We start from the raw sequence: 16,984 nt of genomic DNA, 5'->3' as shown, positions 1-16,984 counted from the left end.
TTAAGGTTTAATAAAGATATGAGCAGGGTTAAACGTATCATTGGTTATATCTTACATCTTTATCACTAGTATATTTTATATTTTTTATTATTGTTTTTAAAATTCAAACAATAAATTCGAATTGCTCAACATAATATCCATATTAAAATGTGCTTAAAGACCAAATTTTATATTTTTTTGAAATTATTTTACTATTTTTTTTAGATAGCCACAAAATCACTGCTCTTGGAATGTAAAATTTGGTAAAATTTCCAAAAATTATAAAATTTAGTCTCTAAGTACATTTTAATATATATATCATGTTGAGCAGTTCGAATCAACTATTTGAACTGTGAAAACGAAGATAGAGAAGTAAAGTATGATTAAAGCGCAAAACTAATAATACATTATAACCCTACTCATTAAAAATTAACAAAAAAAAATAATTTGTACTTCATAACTTTTACAAGTACTGATACTTTTCAGTACTTCTAAAAAAAAAAAAATTAGAGCAACTTATTTTGGGTCCTTTCCATCTCAATGTTTGGGTCCAGCTATTAATTAATAGACCACTATCTGATTAAAACTTGCAAGTCGCTAATACTCTATTTCTCAAAATTTGAAAGAGAATTTAACCAACTTCTTTTGTTGTGAAACTCGTGATTTTGATTACCTTCGAAACAAAATAAAAAAAAAATCAAATTTATCCTACGAATGATAGGAACGTTGGATCCTGCGGTTCAAATCTGAATGTAAAACTTGCAAGTCGCTAATACTCTATTTCTCTAAATTTGAAAGAGAATTTAACCAACTTCTTTTGTTGTGAAACTCGTGATTTTGATTACCTTTGAAACAAAATAAAAAAATAAAAAATCAAATTTATCCTACGAATGATAGGAACGTTGGATCCTGCGGTTCAAATCTGAATGTAAAACTTGCAAGTCGGTAATACTCTATTTCTCTAAATTTGAAAGAGAATTTAACCAACTTCTTTTGAATTGAAACTCGCGATTTTGATTACCTTCGAAAAAAAAAAAAATCAAATTCATCCTACGAATGATAGGAACGTTGGTTGCTATATATTAATAAAAAGAATGCAAAACAATTGTAAGAAACCCGATAGATTCGAGTTTTTTTAGATATTCGGTGCCACATAATAGTGGGTGAAATACCAACAATGAAACTGGCATATCATAATTCTCTCATGTTTTCCCAAAGGATCCATAATATACCACAGCACCCACCATGTGGAAAAAAAATCAAACAATTAAATCACCTATATAATTATTGTTTTCAGTTTCCAACAAAAAAAAAACTAAATATACTGCACTTACGAACACTTCCATCCTAAATAATGAAGCTGGACTAGTAAAATGATTTTGCCTAAGAATTTTCTTCTGAAAGTAAAGGTGCAAATTATTATATGACATGTACATAATAACCGCATTCATTCTGTTATACGACATGCACAAAACCTCCGAGGATGCACGGGCACATGCGCATAGCAATGAACTCATTTCAGAATGACCCCATCAAGTTTTCCATGGAAAAACATATATTTGAATTATTTCGTGTTTCATGAATAAGAACTTTCCTACAACACAACAGTTAAAAGAGACCTACCAGTTTTCTTTGGGCCGCAGTACAAAAATAACAAGAGTGCATCTAAATGTCAAAATAACAAATCTTCTCCCAATAGTACTCATAACTACATTCATCCATCTCTAAAACGCTCCAGCCACTTTACACAACACAATAAATCCCTTTATAATCTCTCTATTGCAAAGGCTATGCAAAAGTAGAACTTCATCAAAAAAAGCATACCATCTAGCCAACAGAACCTCCCTATAACCACACTGACTCAGCTCATTCGCACTTAATTGATCGGTAAATGTGGCGCACAAATACCAGTGCAGCACGGAAACCAACAGTACCAAGCATGAGGAAAAAGCCATAGCAAACACAAGCCATGTAACCAAAGAAAAACGAGGTTTGCATGAAGCCCGACATATCGGAACGGGCATAGTAGTAGTACCAACAGTATCCATATATGAATAACCCGGTTGACCCGCCACATAGGAATGCCCTAAAAAGAGATAAAGCATATGAGCTTAAACAGATTTTCAGCCAGTATAGACAGCTGGCATACCCTGAATGTTATTTATTGGTGCCCCTTTTTTTAGCTTTTGGTTTTGCCTGGCTTCTTCAGACTGTAATTGTCAGTCCAGGGTAAACTAAACCCAAAATGGGTAAATGAGGTTCTAAGGTTCTATTACAGAATATTTCAATGTGTACTAAATTGAAGTTTTTGTGTACAACCTAATAGCAAACTTAAGGTTAGTTTAGGAATTGCATTAGACCAGCCTGTAGTTTAATCAACAAACCGGGATGGTGCTCAATTAGCAAACAGCACAGTTTGGTCTAGGGGTACGTAGAATTTCTTACTTTATGTACACAAAACATAATATGAGCATACCTCCACCACCACTCGTGATCTTCTGCAGCAAGTTGGAAGTAGGTCAACGACACCGTGATAAATGCCGTCACAATGATAAGAATAATGAACACGATAAAGAGAATGCTATAAATCGTGTAAATCCTGTGGCCCCATACACTAGCAAAGATATAGTAAAGCTCGATGTAGATAGCACTGAAGGGTAGGAACCCGGCCATAACCATCTGGGGAACAGGTCCACGGTACCACGGAAGTGGTGGGATTTCACGAGGGTACTTGGTGGTACGAGTCGGAGCTTGAAATTCCACTTTACTGTTTTTGCCCGCAATGCCACCAAGCACGAGCAATGGGAATGTAACAAGCGTCCAGATCAGGAGGATGACAAGGATGGTGCCAAAGGGAAGTGCGGCTGTTGCACTGTAGATAATTGCAACTGTGTTGAGGAAGCAGAAGGTTAGGAAGAGGGGCCCACAGAAGAGGCACCCTGTTAAAATCAAGTTTCTTACCTGCAAATTAACCATCAGTTTAGCACTCAATTAACTAGAGAAACTCACCAAACAATAAAGCAATACAGAATAAATATGGACTTAGGAACAATATGGCTCATACAAAATGCACTTTGACCCCACAAATTTAGATATTTTAAAAAATGGAATTCACATTTTTCACTATGCGACACATACGGTTGCTGCCCAATACATGATAAGCAACACTAATGGACGGGTTCACTACAAGAAAAGCTAATTTCAGGCAAAATCCACAATAATACATGTTCAGGACCCACTTTCCATGGAAAACAATTTTTTTGAAGCCCTATAATTGCTCCAAAAGAGTTACACCAGATTGGACAGTTGGTGCAACTTACCCAGTTTGTGCCCTCAAGCTGGCAATAGAAGTTGGTGGCAACATAACCAGCAATACCAGATGTTAGCGCATAAATGACAACCAGTGCAGTAAAGAGAGCTCCTCTGTTGTACGGGTAAAACACTCCCACCAAAGCCAGAACGAATATGAAGATCGCCCTACAAAAGGATAAAAAGATAATATTTAACTAAGATAATTACAAGAGACCTTGTACCAACAAAAAAAGGCTCCTAGAAAAAGGATCACAAAGACTTACAGAGCAAAGAGCTGAGTGCCAGAGCCAACACATGCAGCAAGGAGAGACTTGTTTTGAGGATACCTAAACACATCCCCATGTATGTACTTCCACCCAGTCTCTTCCTGTTCGTCTGCTGCTTCCTCATCATGTGCATACCTGTCAACATGGTTCCAAATAAAGTTAAAGCTAGAAGAATTAAAATGCAACAAAAAGGACCATGCACATCAGATAACCTTGAAAGGGTGCACAATACAAATGAGTATTTCTCCAGACTAATGTATTTTACATTTTATGAGAAATGAGCATTCAAAGACTTTTGAAGCTTGCTATTTCACAAAAAAATGTGGACAATCAACAAGAATAATCAAAACTAAATTTAGAGAATGGTTGCATCCACTGCTACTAAGGAGAAGGCAGAAAAATAAAATAGATAATCATGAACCGTGCAAGCAACTCAATGGACAGATAAAGCTTGGTATGACATAGAACACAAAAATGATGCTGCATTAACTATATTGATACCAAATCATCATCCTAAAATATTTATCATGCCAAATGAAGGTTGCAGTACTTATCAATATAAGTAGGATCAAATTCTTCTATTTTCATACCCTCCATTTTAAGTTCTTAATAGCAATAATTCTATAACTCAAATAAAACAGTTAGATGTGACCAATATTTTTTCCTCTGTGCTTGTAATATGTTTTAGTGTTGACACTTTGATTTCAATGACCATCAAGAAGTCATAAAAATCAAGTGATGTGGACAATTTCTTAGCATCGATTGCTCATGCTCTTAAACATCAACATGAAACTGAAATGCCACAATGTTTTACATGCAATGGGACTGATATAGATGACATTAATCGGTTTAATTTTTTCATTTGTGTTTTAGAAACTTACGTGTACGCCTCTCTCATTAATCAGATACGCAAAGTATTTAACACATGGAGGCATTAAAAATGGAGAAGACCCTCCTCTTGATATTAATGTTCATATCTCCAAAGAGATTATTTACCAATAAGAAAATGCATACACATGACAGAAAAAGTGGGAATGAGAAAGGACGAGAGAGAGAGCGCATCTTACTTGACAAAGTCATTCTTAAGGACACGCATGAGGATGGTAGCAAGGAAACCAGTCAACAGCAGCACAGTGACACAGGAGTTGATGATGGAGAACCAGTGGATCTCGAGGTGGTGAGGAAGGGCCGACGCCTGGGAGTACTTCTCCATGCGGCGTTCAAATGGGATGGGCGTTTCCTTCCACTTGACTGAGTACAAAAACTCAACCTCAATCTCCTTGTCTTCCGTCACATCCGCCACTGCATCAGTGTCAGTCCGTGCACTTACCTCTATCACCCTATTTCCATTGAACTGTACCTCAAAATGTATGTGCCTGTTTTAGATAAAGTGGAATAAAATAGTCAAATCTGTGTTCTCAGAATATTCCTGAGCATTCCAATACCAGATGAAGATTATGGGTGCCGAATAGCCCCTTTCGGTATAAATGGTAAACTGTGGAAAAGTTAATTATATCAAACAAAACTGCACAGAAAATATTGTTGTAAAAAATACCATGTGTTTGTCATCAAGTTCTCATAAAAGTAAAACAATTGAACTTCTCATATTATTTCGGCAACATAGATAGAAATGCTACGGTACAGATGTTTCATGGATGCACATTCAAATGAATAGCAAATCCCTTTTTATTTTCAGGAGGAAATTCCATCTGTACCTTTTAAATCTAAAAATACTAACAGAGGAAAAAGGAGAAATAAAAATGGAAAAAGAAAAACTTTTTAAATAAAGGAAAAATGGCAAATTTCATCATGCTCTACAACCCACTCCCAAAAAAGGCACAAAAAACATTTTAAGATAAATTGATAGTTTATACTTTCAAGGCATGTATGAATCTTTTAGTTAATATTCTAGATTAGGATGTCAAATACACAAAAGGCCAATACCTGTACAGAAAGTATTTGAATTCACTGGCATCAGTCTTGCCTTCCCTCTCAACCTTGCCAACAAAACCCCACAAAGGGAGATCATCATAGTACATCTGGAAGTAGTAGTCCTTTGTGACAGCACTTCTAAATTTGGCCACGTCATCCTTTGACAGCTTCTTCTTGCAAACCTGCTTTGAGTCAAGGTCAACACGAAAGTCAAGTTTGTATGGGGCCTCAACAAGGCGGTCCCCATTTAAGACCTCGCCAAGTGCCTCAGATTTCTCATTTATGTGCTCTGAAAGGGATAAGAAAAAGGTGAGATCAGAATAGGAAGTAAAAAAACAACATAACACACTATACAATATAAATTTGCAGATTGTGAACTCAAGGAACTACCCCAAACCTAGTACAGGTAGCAGGAAGCAACAAACAGGGTAATTTGAGAATATTCTGAATAAGAACCACTAGGACAGGACATATATGATATTTTCTATTTCACCTGACCTACCCCTTCTGCAAGGGTAAGTCTGAAATTTTTAAGGTTTTATAGGTTTCAACTGTTGAACATGAAACTATCACTACTTGGAAACTGCTTCCTGAGTAACACTGACACATGAAAAAGAGTTTAAGAAGGTTTCAATGAAATAATATTAAAAGGTCATTGTCGCAGTTGTCTATCAAATGGTATAGTTAATAATGTAGCTAATGGCTGGAATAAGACTTGACCAAGTCAGACCTCTTCATGTCACCTCAACTAACATTTCTCTTTGCACATACTTTGCGATTCCAGTCAAATTAGAACACAGACCACATTTGATATTATATCACATATGGTTATTCCTTATGGCCAGCACTTCAAGTTGTAAAAAAAAAAAAAAAAAAACTAAGAAGAATGAATCAAAGGAAATTTAAATAAAATATACAACAAAATACAAACCAGGGGAGCAAAATGGGAGATCAAAGTAGCGGTATGTCTCACTGCAACAAATTTAAAAAACATACAATTAGTAAGCAAACCTAACTATTACCATTTTAAGTATCTCAGGCATTCAAGACTAAATGCTTATCTATATCTATACAAAATAATAATAAGCTACAGAAAAACATCCATGAACACACAATTTTAGATTTATTTATTATTTTACCTAGATGACAACGCCTTATTTCTCTAAAGTGCAATTCAGAAGTAAATGAAATGCATATGTTCTGCCAGACTAACAAAGAAGTACTATAGCATTAAACTGTAACTAAAAAGCCTGTACCAAAGTCAACACTTGATGCGAAGCACATTCACTCTCGCATATAAGAGCATTCTAAACACCCGGAACTAAAATGACCACAATAAGATTTGATTGGCATGGGTTATAATTTTGGTCTTTTTCTTCAGATTTTAAATGTAACTAATTCAACTGGAATAAAGTTAATTGAGATGCAAAGAACAATACCATATAGAAAATTAATTATAGCTTTCAAAAGTTGAGCACAGCGTTGAATGTCACTAAAATCTAGAGACTTAAACAACCAAATGGTTATGAATACTAAGATGCAATAAAATCCCTACATATCAAAGTATCTCCTATTAAAAAGTCAAGTAAACTACTTTTCAGATCCCCACCGAGGTATCTAGGCCTAATTTTAACCAAGAGAAAATTTTGACCAAGACAAAGGGCAATCTCTTAGATCTGGCAAAATAATCTGAGATCTGGCATAGTACAAGACATAAAACCGAAAAATTATCTAAAACTAAAGAGATTAAGATCTATTACCTCGGATTGTGAAATGGCCCGACCTTGTTAGCATAGAGAGGCACCGGATCCCCAGCTTTGTAACGGTGATCGGATGCGCTGGACAAAACGCCAGTGATAGCGAAACAGATCAGGAGACAAATCGAGACTCTCAGATTCGTTAGCCCCATCTCTTTCTTTCTATCTTTCATCTGCCTCCAATCTCTTTCAATTTCCTCTCTTTTTAGTTTCTCGACCCGAACGAAGCGGGGATTATAGTTATGGCCTTATACGAGGAGAGGAGTGGGAAATGAGCAAGGGTAGATAGAGATGGTGAGATTCTAACGAGAGAAGAAAAACGAAGGACGAAAACGGTTCGCGAGGCCGGGACTAAATCGGCCCGTGCAGGTTCCCTTGACCGCAAGCGAAACTGACATGGGAGTGATTCATCTGACAGTGGACCCCCCTGATTTGTCAAAGAAAAATCTTCTGTCAGACACTATGCACACCAGAGGGGTACCGTTTCGTAGAGCATACGATCCAACATCCAAGTTTCTCCGAGTATGCTTCCTTGGACTTTGGACTTTTGTATTCAAGTCAAGTGCCCAGTTTTCCAAAAAGAAGAAATATGGAGTGTTTTTCTGGTGAAGCATACTACTGGATTGTGGGGTCCAGTTCCTATTATATGGATGCCGTTGCGTGCGTGATGGGTCTTCTTCATTTCTTCTCAGTGACTTGTTATATGTTAGACACGCAAGGTTTGCTACATAAAAATGGCTCCTGGTTCCACGATTCATCTCTAGGGTCCGGCGATGAGATTTTGCCATAATCATGTGGGGACCACTGTGCAGTGACTTACATACAGATTTCGAAGGAGATCAAAGGGTAGTGGATCCAGAATCAAGCGGAGGAACAAGTTATTTCGTTTTCTTCAAGTCAACCAAATAATAGCTCCCTTTCAACCGAAAAGAATCACATAGCTTCTGGTCCGGATAATCTTATTTGCTTCTTTTTCTCTGGTGTGGTCTTTATAGATAGCTGAAGATTAGAAGTAATCTCGCGTTATGATATTCTCTGATAAAAATGTTCCATTGTCCAAAAGTTTGAAATTTTACTTTCAAATCGAAATATCATGTGAGGAGAGATTAGATATATAGTTTATATAATTCTAGATTCCAAACAACAAGTTATCATAATTCTCTCCCTTAAAAGCTTAGAAAGATTCAGAGACGGAAAGCTCTGAACTGTGACTTGATCCGAACCGTACACGTCTTGTTAAATTTGTGCAATATCTCAAAATAACGGTCAGATTCCCTCTCCATTTTTCTAAGAAATTTCAGCGGAACAGCCTGCATAACTAGAAATGAAGCGGGTTGAAAACGCATAGTGTATTGAAATGGACCGGCCGAATCGGACCGAACCACTCGTGCTTCGGACTGTGGCTAGAAATGAGTCTAGCAAGGATTTGGTCGAATCTTTTTCACTAAAACCGTGTAGAATTAGATCGGACCGCACTAAACTCGGACATCACCATGTAGAACCAATCAAACTGGGACTACTCACTGGAATTACAGCTTTTCTGATTTCTAACCTCGGTCAACTAATTGTTAAAAACTTAAAATTGTACCAATTTGTAATATTTTTGTATAGAGAAATTATATTATTTGAAAACTAAACTTTCATACCTTTAATTTGATATAAAGAACACAAATTCATGTAGACATTTTCTCTAAATTGAATTTTGAATCTGATCAACAACTGGGACTGCTCATTGGAATTAGTGTCGGCTGTTTATGGGTATTAGTGTCAGACATTAGGCGACACTAATCGGGCTGATACTAATACTTTGTAAAAAGCCGACACTAAAAGTAAGGCATTAGTGTCGGCTATTTATTAAATAGCCGACACTAATACTAACTTTTAGTGTCGGCTATTTATTAAAAAGCCGACACTAATAAGTATTAGTGTCGGCTTTTTAATAAATAGCCGACACTAATGTTTTTTTTTTAAAAAAAAAATTCAAAAATTCACTATAAATCATAGAAAATTCCAAAAATGAAAATTTTTGTTCTGAGATGCTCATATATTTTTGTTGAACTATATATAAAACAAAGATATCAAATAATTCATCATAATTTACAAATAACACTCACTAAATAAAATATCATCCAAATTGCTCATTTATCGTTATTCTTATAAATGGTTTGTGCAAGAAAGTTGAAATTGAGAAGGCAATGGATTATCTACATGACATGATTTCTAAAGGGCATCAGCCTGATGTCGTAACCTATAACATTCTTATAGATGGATTATACAAGAATGGTGAAATTGAGACAGCAGTGGATTTTTTACATGACATGATGTGTAAAGGGTATGAACCTGATGTCGTGACCTTTAACACTCTTATAGATGGAGGTGATGTAGCGATGCCTGGTGTAGCGCTGCAGAGTTCACAGAGGAAACTTCATCTAGGCAACGCCTGGTGTCGCGAGAGAGAGGTGGTGTAGCGAGAGAGCACAGTTGACGAAATGAAACAGCGCCATCTTCTGGTATTCGCCTAGAAGAAACGGCTAGGTTTGAGAAGATCAGATCGGAGAAAAGCGTGAAGCGAAGTGAAGGCCGTGTTTTAAACCCTAGGCGTGCGTTTGAAAGAGGTGCGCGGGACTTAAAATGAAAATTTTTTCAGCTTTAGTGTCGGCTGTTTATAAATAGGCGACACTAATAACTGAGAATTAGTGTCGGCTATTTATAAAAAAACGACACTAATGTATTAGTGTCGGCTGTTTATAAATAGCCGACACTAATGTATTAGTGTCGGCTGTTTATAAAGAGCCGACACTAATTGTTAAGTATTAGTGTCGGTTGTTTATAAATAGCCGACACTAATACATTAGTGTCGCATTTTTATAAACAACCGACACTAATTCTCAGTTATTAGTGTCGCGTACTATAAACAGCCGACACTAATATTATTAGTGTCGGCTTTTTGTAAACGACCGATACTAAAGTATTAGTGTCGGTTTTTTAAGGTGACACTAATTGTATGTTCTCCACTAGTGATTGATAATAACAATATATCAAAAAACACAAAAAAAAATCAACTTTTGAATAGCTTTAAGCATAATATTTTTTGTATCTGATTAAATTAGCACAATAATATAAATACGTGTATAAAAAAAAAACATAATTTAGAGCTCAGTTGTCCGTTTTGATAACTTTACAAGCAAAAATATGGTCTGAAATGATTTTTTTTTAGTAAAGATTAGAGATCAAGCCACCCAACTATTTAATACCCTTGTTATTATAACAAATGATTTTTCTCATCTGGGTTTTGAACCCATGATCTCTCACATAGAAACCATATGCCTTTGCCACTAGACCAAAGACTGATTCTTTGAAATGAACTAATAATTTTATGCATTGTATTTGTTGTTTCTATTGTTTTAACGTGAATAAGTTTTTGCTTAAATTGAGTTATATGTTTGCTTTGAAAGGTAATATGTAACTGCCTTCAATTAGAATTTTATTTATAATATTTGTTGTATCAGTTCATTTTATAATGCAATGTACATATAAAGACATGAGTTATAATTAAGGTTTGTATATGAGTTATGGGAATTTTGAGATCATTAATGAGACATAAATTGATTAAAAGTATCAAGAGACACATATAAATTGATTAACGAAACAATCACCTGTCGATCAGTGCTTCCAGAAGTAGATGTTAGAAAGGTACTAATAGGTTAGAATATTTTGGGTCATATTAATAGTTAATATGGGTCAGGTTTTATTGGACTGGCTCAAATTTCTATTTTCATCTGATCTGATATGGATAAGATTTTCTGATATGGTGCAATGATCAAGTGCATAGTATTATAAATATATATGCAGTGTTCATTTTTCGGGTTGGTCATTATTCTATTCATTACACTTTAGAAAACATAAGAGAGACAAAAAGAGAAAAAGACAGGGCTTTCAAATCGGTACTAGCATACCGATCAACTGTTGGTTTTTGACTTACCCGTATTAATCTTGAAATTAATTTTATACATGGATTCTGGATTTCGAATAGTGAACAAATTTTAAACTGATTCAAATTGTTGCACATATAACCTATTCGAATCCCTACAGTAGAGCCAGACATTCAATGTAAATCCGCCTATGAGTGCTTTAATTGAGAGAGAGAGGTGTGGTAGTGACTACGGTCTACGTACGGTGATCATCGCGAGAGGAAGGGGGTATACAGGAGCAGAAGAAGGTAGTCAATTTGTGTTAAGGAAGGTGAAGATGAAGCTTGAAGAACGATTGACCCCGGTTAGAAGGGAATGAGAGAATAGCTACGAATTAAACAGACACAACATTAGTCACCGCCTCACCGGTTAAGATGTACAAATATAAATTTAAATATCTTACCCTCATAAAACTTTAATGTTTATTCCCAATTACCCTCATGTATCAGTATATCTACTAAAAATTTATAGGTACTTGAGCACTGCTTTAAATTAGTACACATATATAAATATACACGAAACAAAACACGTCCAACAAGAACTCTGGAATTCATGAGCAGTCTCCCGAACAATTAATGGATCATGCATTGCAGATTTGCAGTAGTGTACCGATGAACTTTGGTATCATTCCAAGTGCAGGGAACTACACACGACAGTTCCCTGTAGCAGCACTGCCCTTGAGTTAGTGGAGCGTCAGTGTACCAGAAAACCAGGCCAGCACAACATCGTCCTTGCAATTAGACACAGTTCAGCATGCATGCATGAAACACATATAACATCTCCAGTTTGTTAATTGTTATTAAGGGGTTTGATATTATTGACATAATCCTCTCGCTACCAGCATCGGCACTTCTTTAGAAATATATAATTAGATTGCCGAAATTTTAAATATACCGTTTAAGAAAAAAATTAAATAAGTACAATTTAATCAGAATTTTATTTCTAATACAGTCGCAATGTGATGTTGCGGACACAAATTAAGTATTCACAATTTGACGTTGCCGACACAAATTGAGTATCCGCAACATTTTAAATGGTGGACGCATACATTTTTTTTTTTGCTGAAAAAATCAATGCCATCGTCATTTAATTTTCCGAACATTCAATTTGTATCCGCAATGTGAAGTTACGTCTGTCAAAAATAGAATTCTTATCAAATCAAATCGTGCTTATTTGTTTATTTTTTTAATGGTAAAATAAAATTTGTGTATTAGATTGGGTTAAATACATATACTTACAAATATTAAAATTTATCCTTGGCTTTTGATCTGTACTGCACGATTTTTATCGGAGGGTCCAGTTCAGTAGCTTGCAGGTTGCACAACATGGTCCCGGAAAATGAATATATGGGCCAAACTCGGCCCAAAATTTAGAAAGTAAAGTTGGACGCCCGAAACTAGTGAAAATACCTCGCAGAGTAAATTAAATTTGAGAAATTTATATACAAGAGAGAGCTCAAATGTATCATGATTTTGTATTTCAATATGCTTCATATTTTTTATTTTATTTTAAAAGTTCAAAGTCGATTCGAATCGCTATATTTATAATAAAATATGCTTGGGACCAAATTTTATATTTTTTAAAAATTTTTACTATATTTTTTAGATATGTGCAAAATCACTGTTTTAGGCCCTATTTGGCTCCGTATTGAGAATGGGTATAGGAATGACATTGAAAAATTTTTGAACTGATTTTGTACTATTCATGTGGGAAAAAAAAATTCAGTCTGAGTGGATTTTTTTCCCACATAAACAGTAAAATCTGAACAGGGCCTTAAGGAGATTCTGAACCATCCGAAAAAGTAAAAAAAATATATATAAAAAATATAAAATTTGGTCTTTAAGAATATTTTATTATGACGATCATGTTGAGCGGTTTGGATTGACTGTTTAGAGTTTGAAACCAGAGATATAGAATGTGGAGCGTATTGAATCACAAAATCATGGTGCATTTGAACCCTCTTTATATACATGTCCATCATAAATTCTCTTTTTAAATATTTTTTTTTATCAAAATTTCAGAATTAATAATTTATCCAGCTCACTTGTTTTATAAATATCTTCATTTCTTAATTTAATCAATTAATATTATAAAGAAATTTAAAGACAGTTTTGTCATCATTTATAATACTATGTCAGTTTTTTTTTTTAAATAGAACTAATTTAAATGATTCTAGCAAACAAGCACAAAGCAGTTGGATTTTACAACAGCTCCTGTCGATGTAGGGAGACAAAAAAAATACAACTGCTATGTAAAGCTAATTTTCTTCTCCTTCACCGATTCTCCGATGTAATTGTTTTTTTATAAAATCTAACAGCTCTGTGCTTATTCTGTTAAAATTACAAAAAAAAATGTTTTATTCTTAAACAAATATCTATTGTCTATCCTTACAAATTCGTATATATATTCTCTACATTAACTCTTTTCTTTTGAGTTAATGCATCTCAATCATTCGATTTGTTTTAAGATTCATATAGACTAAATCTGCACTAATATTAAATGATTCCTGTATTATCGATTGAAATCAGATTAATTATGTTTAAAACGGTCGAAATACATTAATTAAAAAGAATATTTTAAGCTAATGCAGGGGATACGCATTCCTGTCCTTACCCCCCTCCTTTATTTTGCTTTGAGATCCGGGTGTTCAGAGGGAGGGGGGACCCTAGCCACCAACAACCCCTCCCCCCTCCCCTTGCTCTCCTCCCTCCCCTCCCATCTCAAGTCCGTCTCAACCCATTTTGCTGGCCAGTTCTTTGTCTTTTTTTGTCTCTTCTTTCTCTTCGGTGAGAACCATGGGCCATTAGCTCCGACGTTTTCTCCGGTTCAACTTTGAATTTTCGACGACTTCTATTAGGGCTCGGTTCGTGGAAATAGCAAAAGGGATGGTTAAGGAACAGAGGCGTAGCTCCTCCGCCTCTCTCTCATTTGCCATCTCATGCACTTTCTCTGATCGTCTCTATGCTATTTTATATTTTTGCATTGTTAGATGTTGTTGTTACATGTTGATGTTGTGTTGTTCGATATTGGTGTTATGAGTTTTAGATTGTTGAAATTATTTGATATTGATGATGTTATAGATATAAAACGATGGATGATAGATGCAATTTTATATTTTATTTAATGAAAATTAGCTATCAAGGTTTAAAAAGAAAAAAGAGATCCGGGTCTTCAATTTTTCATGTGAGTTGTTAACATTTTATTGCCTGAATTATTCGGGTCAGGTGCAAGAGAGGTTACAGGAGAGGGCACGGGTTGGCGACAATATTATTTACAGTAGTCACTGCCAATTGAAAAAAAGAAGAAAACTATTATTTATAAAAAGGCAAAAATGTCTTTTTAATTTCTTAATAATATTAATCTTTATTTTAAATGATTAATTTAAGAAATGAGGACATTTATAATATAAGTGGGTTTAACTTTAAATGGTTAAATAATTAATTCTGAAATTTTGAGAGGAAAATTTGTAAAAAGAGAAGTTCTGATCAGTGTTGTAAATAGCGGTATGCGGTCATCGGATAGATAGAGTACCGTCAAGCAATTAATAAAAATAATCGGCCGATTAATCAGAAAAATTCATAACAGTTTAATCACCGCCAATGACTAATCAGCCAATTAATCGGTCCATACGGAATTTTTTTACAACACTGATTCTGATAGACTGATAGGCCTCTATAGGATATATATATATATATAATTCTCATTAAGTTCCTGTTTGAAATGCAAGGGGACATAAAGGACAACAATTGACACTTTATAGTGCCATTAAACGGCGACATTCCCATTCTGGTTAGTGGTTAGAAATAGTTATCATCAGATCGAATCCCAACGTAGAATATACCGCCAAAAGGATGGAAGTAGAAATAAAAAAAATTGAGTCTAATATAGGATAGTAAGAAGTAAATCAGTTTTGAAGTTGGATTAAGTGGTGGCAATGTGGCATGCATGATCTCGCTAAATCTCTTGTATTCTGATTATGGGCTCAATGTACTTAATACCTTTTCTCAGCTGTCAAATGGTAAAATAAAGGAAGAACATATTTATTATCAGCTATAAAGCAATTAGAAAATGTTTGTAGAGTAGGGATAGAAATTTATCTTTATACAAAACTTTGTTGTGAAATATAGATTTAGTTTTTTCTCTCTTCTTTTGGAAGTCTCAACTCAAACTCAAATTTATATCCTCTGCATTTTGAGTTAATACAAAATAAATCCGGACCGTCCAATTCATATTAGCATGAATATTAAAGATATTTGTGTGTTTCACCTCTGACCGAACTAGTTCGGATTCAGATCAAACGGTCCAGATGTATTAACTCAGTTTTATGATTCCAACTCTGACTCTAATCAAAAGTAATAAATAAATTTCTGCTGGTAAATTACTGTCATCATGCCTGAACATTTGTACCTATGAATTTTTGTTTAGAGAAATTATTTTTCTTGAGAAAAATGGCTTTAATTGAGAAATTATTTTGCTTGAGAAAAATAGTGGGTCAATTGACCCATTCAATCTTCTTCACCTTGCCTCTGACACCAGGTAATGTAGCTATAATTACTAAATTCATACCATTATTTAACTTATAGCACGAATCTCAAAACATACCCTCTATATTACAATAGACATCGAATTCCTTTCGGTCTGGCTGGAATCAAATTCAGACTGTTTTTTATTTTTCTAATTACTGGTATGTTACATGACGTTTGTGTACCTCCAGGTACCTCAGGTGCTCTGCTTTGAGATTCGTATCAAATTAAAAGAACAGTCCAGATTTACTTATTGCACCTCAGGTAACCGGTGGAGATTCCGGTTATCTGATGGGATACGGACTCAGATTATAATGTAAGGCCATGAAAACTGTTTGAATTGCTGAGACCAAATACCACAGGTTTGTGTTTTCCTTTTTTTTCGTTTTCGAGTTTAGATAGGATTTGGAATTAGTTAAAAGTGTTATAATTATATTTCACTTTCATTACGAAACGAAAGAGTTCATACAGCAGATTCAAAATAAAGAACTAGCATACAATTTATCGACACCTAACAATCAATGAAAGTCTAACCACAAATAAAAATAACAGTACAAAGATATATAACATCTAACATCATAGGCTAACAACTAAAGCATACTAGCATAACATGAAATAGTAATACTAAATGGAATTAGAAATGGCTATAACACTAGAATAGGAGGCACTAGCTGATGAAGATGAAATATTAGGCAGAAGGCCAGCAGCACGATCAATAGCATCAATAACTGCTCTGTCACTCAAATAATCAGCTGGGTTCAATCCTTCTAAACCGGTGGTAAAATACCACTTTTGTCACAAAAAAAAAAACATATATTTTTCACAACAAAAAAAATACTTATGTAAAAAAAGGGATCTGGATCAATGAATTTATGGACGATTTTGGAGCGATTTTTACCTGAAGTCCTCAGACCTTATTTTTCCCGATTTTTTTTTTTTTGTAGCAGTCCAAATTTTTTATTTGAGAGAATAATTCTTTTGCGAGAACCAAAACCAAATTTCATTTTTTGTTTCTTTGAATTTTTTAAGCATCAGATGAGCTTTATCCTTTAGAGAAAACAATTGTCTTAAGAGCAACAAAAAAATGGTATATTTATTTCCATTATAAGAAATTGATCAATTCTATTACATTAATTTTTCTTATTTCAATAGATGTAACGGAAAAAAAGTGTTAAAATTCAATTAAAATACAAGTACCACAAAAACAAGATGTAGTACAAAAGTAATTAATATTAAACATGTCG

The 16,984-nt window shown here is 34.5% G+C and overlaps 1 protein-coding gene across 1 annotated transcript; it reads right to left on the bottom strand.

The window, feature by feature from the left end:
• Positions 1-1,516: 1,516 nt before the first annotated feature.
• Positions 1,517-7,613, bottom strand: LOC144574086 (transmembrane 9 superfamily member 3-like). The gene is made up of 8 exons (XM_078323940.1): positions 7,250-7,613; positions 6,421-6,461; positions 5,502-5,778; positions 4,625-4,933; positions 3,555-3,692; positions 3,300-3,456; positions 2,456-2,940; positions 1,517-2,065 (listed from the first exon to the last, which is right to left on the bottom strand). The coding sequence occupies exons 1-8, from the start codon at positions 7,417-7,419 to the stop codon at positions 1,846-1,848; spliced, it is 1,797 nt and encodes a 598-aa protein (XP_078180066.1). The 5' UTR covers positions 7,420-7,613; the 3' UTR covers positions 1,517-1,845.
• Positions 7,614-16,984: the final 9,371 nt, after the last annotated feature.

This window comes from Carex rostrata, chromosome 22 (genome assembly GCF_964058835.1).
Source record: "Carex rostrata chromosome 22, lpCarRost1.2, whole genome shotgun sequence".
In the NCBI taxonomy this organism is placed as follows: Eukaryota; Viridiplantae; Streptophyta; class Magnoliopsida; order Poales; family Cyperaceae; genus Carex; species Carex rostrata.
This window is presented reverse-complemented; position numbering and strand designations above follow the sequence as displayed.

Bases quoted from the DNA above. Each gene is read 5' to 3' on its own strand.
- LOC144574086 (XM_078323940.1), bottom strand. From the start codon at position 7,419: ATGAAAGATAGAAAGAAAGAGATGGGGCTAACGAATCTGAGAGTCTCG. The intron at 6,462-7,249 runs GTAATAGATCTT...AATTTGTTGCAG, and splicing joins GGGCCATTTCACAATCCGAG to TGAGACATACCGCTACTTTG. The intron at 5,779-6,420 runs GTTTGTATTTTG...TATCCCTTTCAG, and splicing joins TCTCCCATTTTGCTCCCCTG to AGCACATAAATGAGAAATCT.